The 19458-nt window shown below is 38.8% G+C and overlaps 1 protein-coding gene across 3 annotated transcripts in view; it reads right to left on the bottom strand.

Moving 5' to 3' along the window:
- The window catches only part of USP9X (ubiquitin specific peptidase 9 X-linked), a 163935-nt gene that overhangs the window by 53259 nt on the left and 91218 nt on the right, over nucleotides 1–19458 (bottom strand). For all 3 annotated transcript variants that reach the window (XM_019804660.2, XM_011230644.3, XM_002913463.4), the window contains exons 15-19: nucleotides 8538–8625; nucleotides 4753–5095; nucleotides 2867–2962; nucleotides 1441–1652; nucleotides 505–745 (exon numbers count right to left, since the gene is read on the bottom strand). In XM_019804660.2, coding sequence (XP_019660219.1) covers nucleotides 505–745; nucleotides 1441–1652; nucleotides 2867–2962; nucleotides 4753–5095; nucleotides 8538–8625 — 980 coding nt within the window. The remainder of the gene's footprint in view (nucleotides 1–504; nucleotides 746–1440; nucleotides 1653–2866; nucleotides 2963–4752; nucleotides 5096–8537; nucleotides 8626–19458) is intronic.

Raw genomic sequence — 19458 nt, 5'->3', positions numbered from 1 at the left:
GAAAATAATATACTAAGTTAGTATCAAAGACAAGGAAAAATACGCAAAACAGAAATTCTTAACATACCAAAAAAATGAACAAAAACTATAGGCAATACTTCTAGAAATACAATTTATACGTGCTGCCTGAGAACCAAATAGTTGTTTTTACAAAACTTCTACTGTACTCTAAGTACCATAACGCCAGTCAGTGTTATAATCCAAATACCTAATAAAGAGCCTCACACATAACAGATGCTCAATTAAAATTTACTGAGTAAAATTTTAACTAATGACTTTTTTTTTTTTAATTTTATTTATTTATTTGACAGAGATAGAGAGCACAACCAGGGAGAGCGACAGGCAAAGGGAGAGGGAGAAGCAGGCTTCCCACTAAGTGGGGAGCTGATGTGGGGCTTGATCGGGGATCATGACCTGAGCCAAAGGCAGCTGCTTAACTGACTGAGCCACCCAAGTGCCCCAGTTTTGACCTTCTTGAAAAATTTGGTAATTATAGATACTTACCGATTTATCCTTTAAGTTTAATTGTCCAATCAACTTTCTGTCGTCTGCAGGATCTATCAGTTCACCGCCCACAAAAAGCTCAATTTTTGTATGAGCTACATTGGCTTTAATACGATTGAGGATATATCGTCTTACTGAACCGATCGTATCATTTGTATGAGACCATACATCCAAGTCATCAACTTGTCTCCCCTGGTTTGGAAATCTAACTATAAAAGAGAGGTGTTTACCACGGAAAGCTCTGGGGGGGAGGGGAAGGAAAAAAAAAAAATCCTAGTCAGAATTTCTTGTAAAGAAAATAAAGCTAGGAATTTATTATTTTTTTTAAAAAGATTTTATTATTTGAGAAACAGAGCAAATGAGTGAGGTGAAGGGCAGAGGAAGAACCCTGAGATCATGACCTGAGCCGAAGACAGATGCTTCATTGACTGAGCCACCCAGGCACCCCAATAGTATCTTCTCATAGGTAAGATACAGCAACTAAACATTACATTCAAGAAGCAACTTTATATAATTTCATGGTTAGCAATGAGAACTCTTTTAAAATAAATACTGATGGCATTCATTCATAAATATCTCTAAATTATAAATACTATTTGAATTACTCAATGGTGAGACCTTAAACGTTAGTAGACCATTTGGAAGTATTTCTTGCTGTATCAGCTATCTGTCAAAAGCAGCTTTTAAGATGTTTTTTCCAATTATTCTCCAACCTTACTATGCAGTAACTATAAATGAATGGCATCAAAATACTTCAACTCTGTATTATCCTTGGCAACACTTAACAGGTAATAAAGTCAATGGCCAAAAAAAAAAGAAAGAATAAGAGGAAACTAGACTTAATACCCTACCAAAACAACAACAAACAAAAACTAGATCCTGGGAAAAAAGGTCTAGGAAAATACCAAATAATCCGCAGATCAGTTATTCACAAACCTTGACATAGGTAGAATTGTTCTTTCCTCGTGGTAATCACTGTCACATTCATTTATGTACTCCCTTAACACAGTTAATACTCGAACCATTCGAACAGCTTCCTGCCTTGCACAATTAATACTGTCTTTGTCACCATCCAAAACACACAATGTGTCATAAGAGGCTTTCAAACGATCAAAGCAAGACTGAATGAAGTCTTCGTGGATCACCACCTACAAATGGGCCAAATAAAGACATTCTAAGATGCTTTAAAATGTAAAAAAGAAAAAAAGTACACATAAAAACATTAGAGATTGCAACAATTAAAGACAGCTCTCAATTAACCGCAATCATATTTAACCAAAGTCTGTACTGATAATAAAACATGTTTTGCCAAAGGAAGCTGGAGTTGTGTACGTTAAAAAGCACGAACTAGATATTCAAAAAAATGAACTTGAGAGTAGGCAGTAGAATCAAATTCAGCTGAAATCTCATGCCATAATTACACCCAGAATAATCACATCACGTAATTATGAAGACAAGATTCATTTAGATAGCATTTTGTACAATGGAAAGAAAATAAATACTTTAGATATATTTTTTCTTTCTTTCTTTTTTTTTTTTTAAAGATTTTATTTATTTATGTGACGGAGATGGAGACAGCCAGCAAGAGAGGGAACACAAGCAGGGGGAGTGGGAGAGGAAGAAGCAGGCTCCTAGCGGAGGAGGCTGATGTGGGGCTCCATCCCATAACGCCGGGATCACGCCCTGAGCCGAAGGCAGATGCTTAACCGCTGTGCCACCCAGGCACCCCTAGATAGATATATTTTTAAAGTAGGCACGCCCAACATGGAGCAATACAGGGCTCGAACTCACAACCCTGAGATCAAGACCTGACCTGAGACCAAGCGTGAGACGCTCAACTGACTGAGCCACCCAGGAATCCCTTTTAGGTATATTTTAATTAATTAATTAATTAATTAATTAATTAATTAAAGCAGGCTCATAGCAGAGGAGCCTGATGTGGGGCTCGATCCCACAACGCCGGGATCACGCCCTGAGCTGAAGGCAGACGCTTAACCGCTGTGCCACCCAGGCGCCCCTAGGTATATTTTTAAAAAGGAGTTGAAACAAAACAATTTAGTTAATTCAAAATTGAAGAAAAAAATTTTTTAAAGATTTTATTTATTTGACAGAGAGAGAGACAGCCAGCGAGAGAGAGAACATAAGCAGGGGGAGTGGGAGAGGAAGAAGCAGGCTCCCAGCGAGCAGCATGGAGCCCGATGTGGGGCTCGATCCCAGGACCCCGGGATCGCGCCCTGAGCCAAAGGCAGACGCTCAACGGCTGAGCCACCCAGGCGCCCCTGAAGAAAAAATTCTTATAAGCAGAAGAGTTCTTTAATCAGAATTCTAATTTGTGGAAGTGTTAGTGGATGCCAATACTCACCTGATTCACCTGTAGCCTCGGACCAAGGTTTGTATATATCTCTTTAAGGAGATCTATAGCTCTGCTGGCAATATCGTCATTACTTTGAATCACGACCTAGGTTCAAAAGATTCAAGTGTAAATAACATTCATGAAATATTTTAGCTGGACATTTCAATTCAAACCACACCCACGGTTATTTTCAACAGAGTACTCAATAATAATCTGAGCGTATATTTACTTTGATATTCAAATAAATCAAGTACAATTAAGTGAGAAAACAGACCAAAAAAAGAGTAATAAAATGCAAAATTCAAGTCTTTGAATAAAGCAGCTTAAGAATGGAAGGCACATATTACTAAGAACAAAATATGCTTTGACCAGTATTAACCATGCAAATCAACACCTTGGTAACCAAGTTGTGAGACACTGAAGGAGGAATTCAAATTAGTTAAAAAGAAACAAAATATACATGAAATACAGTTTAGCACAAAGAGCTCCCCTCCGCTCCCCTCCATTTCTATAGATCTTTATCACTCATCTAATTATACTGGTGGTCTTCAAACTATGTGCAGAACTCTAAGGGGCTGAGGAAGTGTTTTAAGGCTGACCCTTATGTAGGCTTAGGAAGGGGGAAGGCTGTGAAGCACAGGGAGAATGAGCAGAAAAAACAAAAACCCAAAGAAAAAAACCAACCAATAGGCTCTGTCTTCTGCAACTAGTTTTACATTTTGAAGTACTGCATAAATTTTTATTTTTAAAAAGGGTTCTGGCTGTCTGAAAATATTGAAAACCACGTAATGAAAAAGCCTGAACTGAATGACACAGTAAACGGCCCATGGTTTGCAGAAAAAACAATATAAACTGCTGTGAACAGGTCAGATTTTTAAAGATAGAAATAATATATTAATACTGTACTGCCACAACGTGGACAGACCTCGAGGGCATAATAAGTGAAATGAACTTAGAGAAAGACACATACTGTATGATCTCATTTGTATGTGGTAACTAAAAACAAAAAACTGATCTCATAGATACAGAGAACAGACTGGTGGTTACCAGAGGTAGTGGATGGACAAAATGGGTGAAAGTGGTCAAAAGGTACAAACTTCTATTTATAAAATAACTAAGTACTGAGGATGTAATATACAACATGGTGACTATAGTTAGTAACACTGTGCTGTATGCCTGTAAGTTTCTATGGGTAAATCTTCAAAGTTTTCATCACAAGAAAAAAGAAATGTGTAATGATAATGTGGTGATCGACGTTAAACTAGACCTACTAGGGAGATCATTTCACAAGATATATACAAATATCAAATCATTATGTTGTGCCCCTGAAACTAATATAATGTTGTGTCAATTTTATCTTAATTAAAAAACATATATGTATTATACTAAAAAGGTGAAAAAATTAAACAGATGGTAATATTTTACTCCCTCAGGTGTTTAAAAACATCCCAAGTTAAAACACTGCTAATAAAGTATACATTTGTAATCAATTCTAAATAGTCTTCTCTTCTGTCCTGTTTTAGCACTGCATGTGTAACAACATAAAATTAATACCAAAGGAGACCAGATCTACACTGAACGAACAAAGGGAAGAACAGTAATTTCCATGGGGAGGCATGAAAAATCTGTTATGGTCAGTGTATTTCTAAACACATCCAGAAAGACAGATTCCAAGCCAAGCCAAAAGGATCCAAAGTGACAGACAGGGAGGGGAAGGGAGAGAAGGAAAAAACCTAATGACAAATGACCCAGTAAGATAAAGATGAACTATTGCTACCTTTTGGGACAAGCATCAGAGCAGCATACATACATAATTAATATGCAAAATTGTGACCCCCTTCACTATTTGAAAAATTCCATCAGAAATGTTTATCAAGTCCCTACTTTTCACTTACCCTCCAAAGGTAGTCTAATCCTATTAACTCCAAATCATCCATCATATATGCTCTCCTTTTTGCTACTAGTTTTCCTTCTCGACAATTCACAGCTTTGAAGAATCGCTCAAAACATTTCATTCCATTCTCAGTTAACAGAGAAGGATCAAGCTGAAGCACATTACTTTCAAAGAAGTCTTTATTAATATCAGGATCCAAGTCTGGTTCATCCCCCATCAACTTGGAATACCACTTAAAGCAGGCTTCACGATCACAAAGGTAAACTGCATTCTCTGCTAAGCATTTCCATATTTGTTTTGCCTGAGGAGCACAGAGCCACAGCTGGCCATCCTTCAATAAAAATCTTGGAAAAACATAAAAAATGAGCACTTAGATCTACATTAATTTTTATCATGTAAGGCAATCTACCAGTATATGTGGCAATAATCCATCTATCACAATTGTATTTTAACTACAGTTAAAAGGATGTCAGTTCTTATTAACATCTTAAACTTCTCAATTTTTATCTTCTAATAATAATTAAAAAAATCTAGGTATTAATTCATTCATTTAACAAGCACATATTGGATGCCTACAATGTGCCAGGCACTCGGCTAGGTGACTGGGCTTAAACTGAATAAAAGATTTGTTTCCTGAACTTAAACAATTTGGTCTTTGAAACCAGCCATTACAAAACTATGTTTAATCGGTTATTTTTTTACCACTCTGCTCAGTGGAAAATGAGGTAGTCTCTGCATGAGTTTCACAGATAACCGTAACTAATTTAACTCAAAATTCCTTAAATTTTAATGGCTTTCTGATGGTCAAATACAGATCACTCAGTACCAGGCCACATTAAACAGAATAACCTATGTACAATTTAAACTTTTTCTGTCAATATTTAGCAGGATGCTTATCAATTATTCGGTGATGCTCTTTTTAGTTTTGTGAATGTTCGTTATTAAGACAATGAAGGTGAATTCCGTTACAGCTACTGTCTCTTCTGTTAACTCTATTTCTTTTCTTTCTTTTTTTTTTTTTAAAGATTTTATTTATTTATTTGACGGAGAGAGAGACAGCCAGCGAGAGAGGGAACACAAGCAGGGGGAGTGGGAGAGGAAGAAGCAGGCTCTCAGCGGAGGAGCCTGATGCGGGGCTCGATCCCAGAACGCCCTGAGCCGAAGGCAGACGCTTAATGACTGCGCCACCCAGGCGCCCCTGTTAACTCTATTTCTTTCAGCATTCCTCCACCTACCCTGTCTGCCCGATCTGTGAATGACAGAAAAAGAGAACACCTCACTTTATTCTGAACAGCACAGAATTTCTAGCTAACATAACGATGGCTCCACATCCAGTTATGGAGTAAGGTGAATGGATTTCATGTCAGGGTTCCCTCATTATTTCCAAGCATTTTGGGATCTGAATCCCAGGGTTTTTGATATTTTAATAGAATTGCTGAGCTTCAGGAAGGTTTCTAGCATTTAGTCCTACCTAACCCTGCTACTTCTAATCTACAGATACAATATGAAATGTCCTCTGTGGTAACAAAATTTTTCAAAGTTTGTTGTTTTTCAATACAACAGCAAAAAACTTTCCTCAAGCAAAAATTCCATTTGGAAGTCCAATGTATAAAATACAAGCATGGCTGCCCCAGTTGTTGGGAAGAGGAGGAAAGAAAGGAGAAAGGGAATCAAACGTCCATTGCTTATTCAGAAATCTCAGAGGAAGCTCCTTAGAAGCCTTAGGGCTCCAAGATAGATCTGCAAAAATCACTAATATAAAGAGCACAGACCTTGAAATCAGATAGATCTAGCTGAGCTGTACGACTGGCGTCCATATTGGCTGTGAGATTTCAAAGAAGCTAGTTTAAGCCACGCTGATCTCCATTTGCTTTTCAATCAAATGGGGAGAACACTTGCCTTCTGCATGGCTATGAGGATTAAATGTAAAGCATTTAACACAGACCAAGTAATACAGTAAGTAAAGTTAGCTTCTTTTCCCTTGAGTGTGTTGCTACAGGTCATGTAGATAGGTAATAATACAGTACGGGATGGGGCGCCTGGGTGGCACAGCGGTTAAGCGTCTGCCTTCAGCTCAGGGCGTGATCCCAGCGTTCTGGGATCGAGCCCCACATCAGGCTCTTCCACTATGAGCCTGCTTCTTCCTCTCCCACTCCCCCTGCTTGTGCTCCCTCTCTCGCTGGCTGTCTCTGTCTCTGTTGAATAAATAAATAAAATCTTTAAAAAAAAAATAATAATACAGTACGGAGTAAAATAGGTCCTGTGATTCCAAACTTGAAGATAATAGGGACTCATAACCATTTTTCTGTTCTAGGAAACCTAAGGAACACAACAAACACCAATCGATAACAGTGGTTCACTATGGTAGTGATTCTTGATCTGGAAGGGAGGTCCTTCAGATGGTTGAAAATCAAAACACACAAAGAAAAAAAAAAACATTTCATTTTCAAAAAATGCCAAGTATCTTGGGGTGCCTGGGTGGCACAGCGGTTAAGTGTCTGCCTTCGGCTCAGGGCGTGATCCCGGCGTTATGGGATCGAACCCCACATCAGGCGATTCTTGATCTGGCCTGCTTCTTCCTCTCCCACTCCCCCAGCTTGTGTTCCCTCTCTCGCTGGCTGTCTCTCTCTCTGTCGAATAAATAAATAAAATCTTAAAAAAAAAAATGCCAAATATCTTAAAATCTGGTGGACTGAGTTTTCCCTCATGTTAAAATCATGTAACTATTTATGTAAATGTTTCCCAGTAAATAAACACTTAGATCAATAAACAAGTCCATAATTAACTTAGCTCAGGAGAAAATCCCCCAATATATCAAAATAATAAATGCAATACATTTCCCAAAGCACTGACAATCTGAGCATTTCTCTTAGCACCCTTAGGGACTGAATAAGCACTTCTGCATATGTGATTTCTGAATTCACAAGAAACCGCTCATCAAAAATTTTTAATAATTCCAAATCTGTTAGGTGTATAATCATTAAAGGCTAATTATCACTGAACAAATTCAAATTCAGCCTTGGACTACATCTAGCTTTGGCTCAAGGGGATAAACATCTTTGCCTCATCCCCATCAGAATAATGTTATTCACACATTCAGACCGCCTCTGCCAGCCACTGCTAGGATAAACTAGGCAGCAGTGGATGCAAACCAGTCTTTTGAGGTGTTGAGCCAGCAGCCCTTTGTTTCCATTTCCTTACTGTCTAGGATACCATTAAGGTGAAGATAGGTTTCCAGATGGTGTTATCAAAAGATGGAAACTTATTCTTTAAAAATAAACTTATTGGGGCGCCTGGGTGGTGCAGTCGTTAAGCGTCTGCCTTTGGCTCAGGGCGTGATCCCAGCATTCTGGGATCGAGCCCCACATCAGGCTCCTCCGCTATGAGCCTGCTTCTTCCTCTCCCACTCTCCCTGCTTGTATTCCCTCTCTCGCTGGCTGTCTCTGTCAAATAAATAAATAAAATCTTTAAAAAAAATAAATAAAAATAAATTTATTTTTTTAGTGAAAACAAATACGAAGGACAGACGTCTATACAAAATATTAAAATGTGTTCTCTTCAAATACTGCAAAGAAGAAAAGTTAAAACTCGGCCAATAATTTTAAAGTATTTAATCATAAACACTTAGGGAAATGTCCTTTGACTTTTAGGTAATCATTTTCATGTGGGAAAACACAAGGTGGCAGGCTAAAAGGTCACCTAACAAAGACATAACTATACAACACATTAACTAAGCATTCGTTATCTGTGTCTTAAAGAGAACAACACTGATGGTTTAAAACAAACCTAAGGAAGTTAAGCCGTTCTTGGACTTCTTGAACATGACTGTATCTACTTCCCAGCCTCACAGTTTGGGGGTCATAGTCTTCATGATCTGCAAATTAAGAAAAATCATGCATTATATTATACTCATGGATATCCACAACACTGCTGACTTCCACGAAAGAAAATTAAGTGAGTTAAAAAGTCATTAATTCTTGGGGCCCGTGGGTGGCTCAGTCGGTTAAGTGTCTACCTTCGGCTCAGGTCATGATCTACGGATCGTGGGATGGAGCCCCGCACTGTGCTCCCTGCTCAGTGGGGAGTCTACTTCTCACTCTCTCTCTCTGCCCCTTTCTTCCCCCTCTCCCTGCTTGTGCTCTCTGCTCTCTCAAAATAAATGCATATAATCTTAAAAAAAAAAAGTCATTAATTCTTTTTTTATTAAAAGGCAACCTGAGGCTTACTATTATTTATTCATGGTGTCTACCTCTTATTTTCCCTACAAAAACAAACTTTCCTTTTACACAACCAAAATAAATGATCTGTTAAATGTGCTGTCAAAAACAATTCTTCAGGGATGCCTGGGTGGCTCAGTCAGTTAAGCAGCTGACTTCAGCTCAGGTCATGATCCCAGGGTCCTGGGATGGAGTCCCGCATCGGGCTCCCTGCTCAATGGGGAGCCTGCTTCTCCCTTTGCCTGCCGCTCCCTCCCCGTGCTTGTGTTCTGACAAATAAAATCTAAAAAAGAAAGAAAAAAATTCATCATCACAGCCCCTTTGCACTACCTTTATACACAATGAAGCAATTTCTGATTATAGCTTAAAACTGACCTGAGTGGTCCGAACATAAACTACCAGTACAACTTTTTTTCTTTGATTTCCTTCCTGTTATACTGAAACCTGTCTTCACGGAGGGAAAAATAGTTATGAAAAATAAACTACAGGGGCACCTGGGTGGCTCAGTCGTTAAGTGTCTGTCTTTGGCCCAGGGCGTGATCCCAGAGTCATGGGATCGAGTTCCACATCAGGCTCCTCCGCTGGGAGCCTGCTTCTTCCTCTCCCACTCCCCCTGCTTGTGTTCCTTCTCTCGCTGGCTGCCTCTCTCTGTGTCAAATAAATAAATAAAATCTTTAAGAAAAAAATTACATTACCGATTTTTTTTTATTTTTAAAGATTTTATTTATTTGAGATAAGACAGTGAGAGCAAGAGCTGGGAGACAAGAGGGAGGGAAAAGCAGGCTCCCCATTGAACAGGGAGCCTGACTCAGGGCTCGATCCCAGGACCCTGGGATCATGACACGAGCTGAAGGTAGACGCTTAACCGACTGAGCCACTCAGGTGCCCCATATTACCATTTTTTACCTAAAAAGACAAACACAAGATGCTATTCTGTATAATTAAGTTACTATAGTTATTACCATCAGCATGTTATGACAGTTTAGAACAGTCTCAGAAATTCAAGAAAATCTACCTTTCATTGACCATGGTACGTGCTGGTCACTAAGCCTAGCTTAATTTCTAAATACCTTCTTGAAAGAAAGAAAAAGAGGGGCACCTGGGTGGCTTAGTTGCTTAAGTGACTGACTCTTGATTTCAGCACAGGTCCTGATCTCAGAGTCTTAAGGTTGATCCCCACCCTGGGCTCCCCGCTCAGCTCAGTGTCTGCTCCAGATTCTCACTCTCCCTCTGCCCCTCCTCCCACTTGCTCACACACTCTCTCTCTCACACACACACACACTCTCACTCTCCTTTACACACACACACACACACACACACACACTCTCTCTCTCACATACACACTCACTCTCTCTCTCTGTAAAAATAAATAAAAATCTTAGAAATTAAAAAAAAAGAAAAAGGCGGCGCCTGGGTGGCTCAGTCGGTTAAGCATATGACTCTTGGTTTTGGCTTGAGTCATCATCTCAGGGTTGTGGAATCCAGCCCCACATCATGCTTTACACTCGGTGTAGAGCCTGCTTGAGATTCTCTCTCCCTTTTCCTCTGCCCCTCCCGCTCATGCTCTTTAAATCTTAAAAAAAAAAAAAATGAAAGAAAAAAGAAAGCTAGTAAACCCTTTGTTTTTACTTTCATTACAGTATACAACGGGTGGAAAAGCCTCAGTATTCGCTATGAAAGACCATACCAAAAACACCTTAAAAAGCATCCACTGTCCTAAAAATACTATGGACAGTGGTTTTGTTTTGACTTTACTGGAAAAAGCGGCATGACTTGGAAATGGTCAAGTTGATCTGAGGATTGGAGCTGGAGAGACATCAAGCAAATGCTCGGACAAGTGCCATCAACCATGAGAAAATCACTGACCTTTTTTCCAGAAAGCTGTACCAAGTTACAGAGGAATGAGAAATTGTGTGATTTCCCTTTAGCATTAATTACTGATCTTTGCATACCAGATCATGGACTTTAAGGTACATGTGTGCTACGGTCACAGAATACTAATTTCAGAAATAGTAACCAATGTGTTCAAAAACAGTGAAGTTTCTTCTCTGAAGAAAATCTTGACGTGTTGTAAAGATGGAACATACAGTGTTTAAAAACATCTGCTTTTGATGTTTTTGTGAAGAAAAGCCCAAGGTATTAGGACTAACCGCTTTCCACTTCCACATGTCCTGCCATCTACCAAAAGTCCTAAATACATACTCTCTACTTCCATGAAAGTCAATTTCATCAGGGCTCAGGACTTAAAGCACTACTTCTCAAGAGGTTTTCGCAAGAAACTCGATAGAATATAAAATTCTATTCAACTATGTAGAACTTTTTTTTTTTAAAGAGAGGGAGAATAAGAAGGGGGGAGGGGCAGAGGGGAGAGAAAATAGGCTCCACGCCAAGCACGGAGCCAGATCTCTCGATCCCAAGTTCATGACCTGAGCGTATATCAAGGGCCAGATGCTTAACTGAACCACCCAGGTACCCCAAAATTTTCTTTCTCAAAGAACCAGTCCTTAGGTACTTGAATCATCAATGGATTTCAGTTGCCTTTTTAAAAATTTGAACTAGGAGTCTATGCACAGCTTTGTTTACTTGCCATGTTCTTTTCTAGGGGAAATCTTAAATTTTAGTCATTTCAAACTTAAGACAAATTGCAAAAATAATGTAAGAATTCCCCTATCACCTTCACCCATATTCACCAGTTGTTGACATCTTGCTCCACTTGTTTTATTAGTTGCCACATACACATAAGGTGTAATTTTTCTAAACCATGAGTCAGTTGAAGGCATAGCTCTTTACCCCTAATACTTAAATGAGTATTTTCAAATAACGAGGACACTTGCTTATATAAGCACATTACAATTACCAAATTAACACTGATATAGTACTGAAGTTAACTCTGATCACTTGGTTAAGGTGGTTTCCAGGAGGTTATTGCACTGTAAAGTTACTATTTTTCTTTTCATTATCATTAAGAAATTAGTGCGGGGAGATCTGCAGACTACAAGTATCTTGCTTCTTACCAAACTAGCCCCCTAGGTTTAGTACCCCCATCCCTTTTTTATTTAGGTGCCAGCACTTTTATCAAGATAGGACACTGGATGCCTGGCTGGCTCAGCTGGTAGAGCATGTGACTCTTAATCTTGGGGTCTTAAGTTTGAGCTCCACAGTGGACACAGAGCCTACTTAAAAAAAAAAAAAAAAGTCAATTAGTAAGACCACCCATCAATGCTAAAGAGGAAGGGAAAGACTTTACACTGCTACAGAGAAGCTTCTGGGTTGTGAGAACATAAATAGGATGGTTGGTGGTTTTCCTTGTAAACATTCAGCTCATGATTAGTTAGCAGTCAAAGAGGATCCATTTTTGACTCCTGCTGCATCGCACTGACAAGAGCAAGAGAACTGAGATGAGCGTAAATTAAATTCAAGTGTCTATGGCTAAGGCTAACAAAAACTGGTTTTTGTCATTACAGAATCCAAGCTGTTTAGAGTCTATTTCATAACTCATTATAAAAAAAAAAGTTCACATCTGAAAAAGCATCTTGAGACAGGACTCGAATACCATAATATTCACACATTTAAAATACAACTCAATGGTTTTTAGTATAGTCAGGGCTATGTGAACATTTTTGTCATTTTTATTTTTGTTATCCTTAGGTGTGAAATAGGATCTCAATGTAGTTTTGATTCACATTTCCTTAATAACTAATGAGCAACTTTTCGTGTGCCTCAGCCATTTGTCTATCTTGGGAGAAATGTCTATACAGATCCTATGCCCATTTCCTAACTGGGCTGTCTCTTAATTGTTGAGCTGTAGGAATTCTTATATATTCCGGATTTAAGTCCTTTATCAGATATGATTTACAGTTATTTTGTCCCATTCTTCGATTGTCATTTTACTTTCTTTACTGTATCATTTCCAAGCAGTTAAGTTTTTAACTCTGATGTACTGCAATACATTACCTTTCCCCCTCCTTACAATATTGCTTCCCCCTACCCCAAGGTCACAAAAATTTACTCCTATTTTTTTCCTAAGAATTTTATACTTCTAGGTCTATAGGTTTTAAGTTTTGTGGGAGGTATGAGATAGGGGATCAAACTTCTTTCTTCCAGGTGTGCATATACAAATTTTCCAGCAACATTTATCAAAAAGACTACCTCTTTCCACTGAATATTCTTGGCACCCTTTTAAGAAATCAAGCATAAATTTAACAACTTATTTCTAGACTATCAATTATATTCCACCGATGCATAAATCTATTCTTATGTCAGTACCACACAGTCTTGATTATGGTTATTTTGCATTAAGTTTTGAAATCAGGAAGTATTACAGGTCAGCCAATTTTGGTTTTTAACATCAGGGCCATTTTGGCTTTTAGGGTCCTAGGGTCCCTTGCATTTCCATGATTTTTGGGATCAGCCTGTCAATTTCTGTAAAAAGAAAAAAGTTTGGATTTTTATAGGGATTGTGTTGAATCTGTAGGTCAACTTGCAGAGTACTGTGACCTTAACAATATTAAGTGTTTCATTCAGTGAATATGGGCTGTCTCTCCCTTTATTTAGATCTTTAACTTCTTTCAACAATATTGTTCTGTAGTTTAAAATGTCCAAGTTCTGGGGGTGCCTGACTGGCTTCGTCAGTGGAGCTTGAGACTCTTGATCTTAGGGTTGTGCGTTTGAGCCCCACATTGGGTGCAGAGAGTACTTAAAAAAAAAAGATCTTTACAAAAAGTAGTATACAGTTTATATGTCTTTTGCCCAATTCATTCCTAAGTATTTCATTCTTTATAAAGCTATTGCAAATAAAATTATTTAATTTTTCAGGTTGATCATTGCTGAGCATACAGAAATACAATTGACATTTGTATAGTCATCTTAATTCCTGCAATCAACTCATTTGTTAGTTTTAATAGATTTTAGAGATTTCTTTCGGATTTCTATATTTAGATGTTGTTTTCTGTGCTAACAGTTTTGCTTCTTTTCCAATGAGGATTGTTTATTTTTCTTGCCCAGTTGCTCAGGCTAGCACCTCCACTAAAAGGTTAAATAGAAGTGACTAGGATGGACATCTTGTCTTATTCCTGATCCTAAGGGGAAAGCAGCCAGTCTTTCACCGTAAGGTTAGCTGTGAGATCTTTGAGATGCCCTTTATCAGGCTGATAGAGTTACATTCTATTCCTAGTTTGCTGAATCATTTTAAAATGAAAAGGTGTTAGATTTTGTCAAATGCCTTTTCTTCACCTACTGAGATCACAGCTTTTGTTCCTTTACTATATTAATATGGTCCACATTAATTGAACTCACAACCCTAAGACCAAGAGTTGCATGCTTTTTTGACTGAGCCAACCAGTTGCCCCCAATAATCCTTTTTCTATGTTGCTGAATTTGGTTTATTTTTGAGGATTCTGAATCTATACTCATAAGAGGTATTAGTCTATAGTTTTCTTATTATTTTGCCATCAAGGTAATAACAACTTCATAGGAGTGTTCCTTAATTTTTTGGGAAGAATTTCTGAAGGACTGGTGGTAATTCTTCTTTAAATGTTCAGCAAAATTCACTAATGAAACCATCTGGTCCGGGAATTTCTTTGTGGTTAGTTTCTTGGTTACTAATTCAATCTTTTCACTTGCTACAAGTCTATTCAACTTTTCAATTGCTTCTTCAATTTCAGTGATTTGGTATTCTCATATTTTTTTGTAAGATCAGTAGTGATGCCCTCTCACTTCTGATTTTTTTAACTGAGTCTTATTTTCTTAGCCTATCTAAAGATTTGTCAATTTTGCTGATCTTTTCAAAAAACTAACTTTCAGTTTCATTGATTTTCTCTATTTTTTTTTTCTTTTTTACCTTATGTTACTTGATTTCCCCTCCAATCTTCACTATTTTCTTCCTCCCTTCTTTGGGTTTAGTTTGCTCTTTTCTAGTTTCTGAAGGTTACTGATTTGCTAACTTTCTTCTTTACAATAAACAGTCGGAGGTATAAACTTCCCTCTGAACACTGACTTAGCAACTCTCCCTAAATTTTGGCATTTTGTTTATATTCATATCAGTATATTCTCATTTCACAGTTGTCATTTCTTCTTTGACCCATTGGTTAGTCAAGAGCATATACTTGACACATACTTGTGAAATCCCCAAATTTCCCTTTTTATTTATAATTTAATTCCATTGTGGATAAAACCCCTCCTTTGGTATGATTTTAATACTTGAGGTTAATGAGGTCTGCTGATGGCCTAGAATATGGTCTGTCCTGCAGAATATTCTATTTACACTTAAGAATGTACATTCTGCTGTTGCTGGATGGAGTATTCCACAGAAACCTGTTAGATATGGATTATGGATTTATAGTGTTCGAAATTCGTACAGACATACCTTGGAGATATTGCAAGTTTGGTTGCAGGACTCCAAAACGAAGCCAAATGAAGTCTGTGGCTTTCCAGTGCATATGAAAGTTAGATTTACTTTGTATCATAGTCTACCAAGCAGGAAATAGCATTAGGTCTTAAAGAACAATGTTAAATACCTTAATTTAAAAATAATTTAGTGTTAAAAAATGCTAATCAGGGCACCTGGGTGGCTCAGTCAGTTAAGTGGCTGCCTTCAGCTCAGGTCATGATCCCAAGGTCCTAGGACTGAGTCCTGCAACAGGTTCCCTGCTTAGCAGGGAGTCTGCTTCTCCCTCTACCCTTCTCCCCAGCTCATGATCTCTCTCTCAAATAAATAAGGTCTTTTAAAAAATGCTAATCATCTGAGCATTCATCAAGTCATAATCTCCAATCACAGATCACCTTAACAAGTACAATGAAAGCATTTGAAATATGGTGAGAATCACCAAAATGTGACAGAGACATGAAGTGAGCAAATGTTACTGGAAAAAAGGCACCAATACAATTGCTCGATGCACACTTGTCACAAACCTTTGGTTTGTAAAATATGCAATTATCTTCAAAGAGCAATAAAACAAGGCATGCTTTGTATTTCATCTTTTCCCCCCTGGGGCTTTGAATTACTGTCTGGTGTCACTGTCAACCTAACTGCTTCCTTTAGTATTTCTAGCAGGGCGTCTGCTAGCAATAAATTCTCGATACTTATCTGGGAAGGTCTTTATTTTGCCTCCATTTTTTGAAGACAAGTTTTGCTGCATGTAAGATTCTTAGTTGTGAAGTCTCTCCACCGCCCCTAGCACGTACATTATCTTAATGCCTTCTGGTCTCTGAAGTTCTAAGACACAACTGTTAATTTTATTGATATTTCCATGTGAAGAGTCATTTCTTTTACATCCTTCAAAATTTCCTACAACTATGATGGGTGCCTGCACCTAGGTCTAACTTTAACTTACTTGGAATACTTTAAGCTTCTTGTATGGGTTAATGTCTCTCAATGAAATCTAGAAGTCCTCAGCGATTATGTCTTTTTCTGCTCCCTTCTCTCTCCCTCCATACCCTTCCAGTACTCCCAATACATGTAAGGTTGGTGTCCTATATTTCCCGAAGATTCTCCCCATTTTTCTTCATCCATTCTTCACTGTACTTCAGATTGCATAATTTCTATTGATCAATCTTCACAGACTGATTCTTCCAACAGCTCAAATCTACTGTTCATTACCTGTAGCAAATTTTTCATTTTAGGTACTATCCAACTCCAGAATTTCCATTTGATTCTCTTTTACAAAAAATTCTATCTTGTTATTGCTATTCTCAACTAAAACTGTCAGGATACTTCCCTTTAATTCTTTAGACACAATTTCCCACAGCACACTGAGCATATTTGTAGTAACTGCTTTCAAGTCTTTGTCTACAAAGTCTACCACCTGGGCCCTTTCAGAGGCAGTTTCTATGGTCTGTATGGATGACACCCTTACTTTTTTTTTTTTTTTTTTGGCTGAAATCTGGGTATTTAAATGTATTGTAGCGGGGCGCCTGGGTGGCTCAGTCGTTAGGCATCTGCCTTCGGTTCAGGTCATGATCCCACCGTCCTGGGATCCAGCCCCGCATCAGGATCCCTGCTCCACTGGGAGCCTGCTTCTGCCTCTCTCACTCCCCCTGCTTGTGTTCCCTCTCTCACTGGCTGTTTCTCTCTGTCCAATAAATAAAATAAAATCTTAAGAAAAAAATGTATTGTAGCAACTTGAATACTGACACTACCCACTTACTCCCTGGGTTGGTGTTGTTTGTTGGTTTTTTAGTGACTAGGCTAAACTAACTCAAGTCAAGTCTATCTCACCCACGGTGTTTTTCCTCTTTAATTTTTACCTTTCAGCCTTGTTACCTGTAGGCTGTTCCTGGCTCAGCATTAGCCCCTTACTGGTCAAAGGCTGTAATTAAGTCCCCTTGGCTAGTTAGACTGCCCTTTACTACTGGATGTGTATGTGGCTTGGAGACTACCATCACAGTTCAATTAGTTTTTGTCCCACATTCTGTCAAGAACTAGTAATCTGATATGTTTTCTTCCTCATCACTCACGAGGGTAGTCTTAGGCATGAAACAGAGTCTTTCTGACTACAAGGGAAATATTTTATTCCTTTTACTTTTAAAAGGGATAAAATTTTACTTTTAAGCCTGGGTTCTTAGGAGCTGCCCCTGGGACATGGTAGCTTGTAAATCACCCAGTGTTTGGTCTGAAGTTGAATTTAAGTTCTTGAGCCAGTGAAGCTTACAAAAAACCTTTACTGATGGATTGGTGTGTGGACTGAAGAATGCTTTCAACTTGTCCATGTCCTGCTCTGATTGCTTCTGAGTGGGTGCAATCTAATGCATGTGCAGAACATTCGTGACCCCCTACAGTTGACTGTGTTCCCAGGCGGGCTTGTCTTGGCTGTCTTTATCTAGATCTCTGTTAAACATTTGGTCGCTCCGCAGTTTCACTGGTTAATATAGTTGTAATATATGGAACTATAAGTTCCCTCTTAATTGCTCTTCACCAAAATTCCCACTGCTTTTAATAATGCTCTTAGGAATGGCAAGCTCTGGTCCAAATAAGGTCAACCCCTTCAAGCCTAACTGCTGAGATCTCCGTCCTCACAGCCTGTCTCTCCCTCTGGGCAGAACTGTGCCATTAATAGGAGCTGGTGACAACACAGCAAGCCGCTTCTCCCAGAGTGGTACCTCTGGCTCTATGAGTGGTGCTGGTACGTGGGAAACGGTAATGGCCCCCGATTTTCTCAGTTTGTCCCTCTAGATATAGAATTTCCATCTTATGACATAGCAAGCTGCCACGGGACTAACTGGAGCTTCAGAATTCTTAGACCGCCATGCCTAAAGTAGACACTGCACATGATAAGGGAGTCTCTGTTCTACCATGACTGCCTTAGAACAGAACTTCTACAGAACATAACTGGTCAAGATAATAAATGTCAATAGCCTGCACTTCTTATGGTGGAATCACAGCCCTAGACTGGCAGCTGTGGGGAGAGGGAGTAGAAGTTGTGGCTCCAATGCCACAGACTCTTGATATTCTTCTTAAAGAGATTTTCTTGAATAATGGTTTAGCTATTTTCTGTATCCCCTTAGAATAATTCCCAGGTACTTTCAATGATTATTTAAAACCAGTGAAACGACTGTTTTGTTAAGGAGAAGATCCACTGAGGGGCGCCTGGGTGGCTCAGTCAGTCAGGCATTCGACTCTTGATTTCAGCTCAGGTCATGACCTTAGGGTTGTGAGATCGAGCCACACACTGGGCTGCACACTCAGAGTGCAGTCTGCTTGACGGTGTTGTTCTCTCTCTCTCTCCTGCCACCCCCTTGCACCCTCTAAAATAATAATTAAAAAAGAAAAGGTCCACTGAACATCTTACTCCCACCATTCAACAAATCAAAGCCCTCGTCCCATGGTTTTTTTTTGTCATCACATGTTCTACATGTATTAGTTGGTACATTTCCCTTTCTTTCAGCATGGACTGAGGAGTCTGTATTTTATTTAATGGGTTATTTTTATTATTTATTTTGACCTAATTTTGGCCAGTAAGAGCCAACACCTATTTGTTTTTGACATGTCAACTTTTTTTTTTTTAAGATTTTATTTATTCGACAGAGATAGAGACAGCCAGCGAGAGAGGGAACACAGCAGGGGGAGTGGGAGAGGAAGAAGCAGGCTTCATAGCGAAAGAGCCTGATGTGGGGCTCGATCCCATAACGCCGGGATCACGCCCTGAGCCGAAGGCAGATGCATAACCACTGTGCCACCCAGGCACCCCTAGATAGATATATTTTTAAAGTAGGCACGCCCAACATGGAGCAATACAGGGCTCGAACTCACAACCCTGAGATCAAGACCTGACCTGAGACCAAGCGTGAGACGCTCAACTGACTGAGCCACCCAGGCAACCCTTTTAGGTATATTTTAATTAATTAATTAATTAATTAATTAATTAATTATTTTTGAATTTTTTTTTTAAAAAAAATTTTTACCTATTTATTCGACAGAGATAGAGACAGCCAGTTAGAGAGGGAACACAAGCAGGGGGAGTGGGAGAGGAAGAAGCAGGCTCACAGCGAAGGAG

This window comes from Ailuropoda melanoleuca, chromosome X (genome assembly GCF_002007445.2).
Source record: "Ailuropoda melanoleuca isolate Jingjing chromosome X, ASM200744v2, whole genome shotgun sequence".
Lineage (NCBI taxonomy): Eukaryota > Metazoa > Chordata > Mammalia > Carnivora > Ursidae > Ailuropoda > Ailuropoda melanoleuca.
The sequence above is the reverse complement of the archived record's forward strand: the minus strand, read 5'-3'. Positions and strand labels throughout refer to the sequence as shown.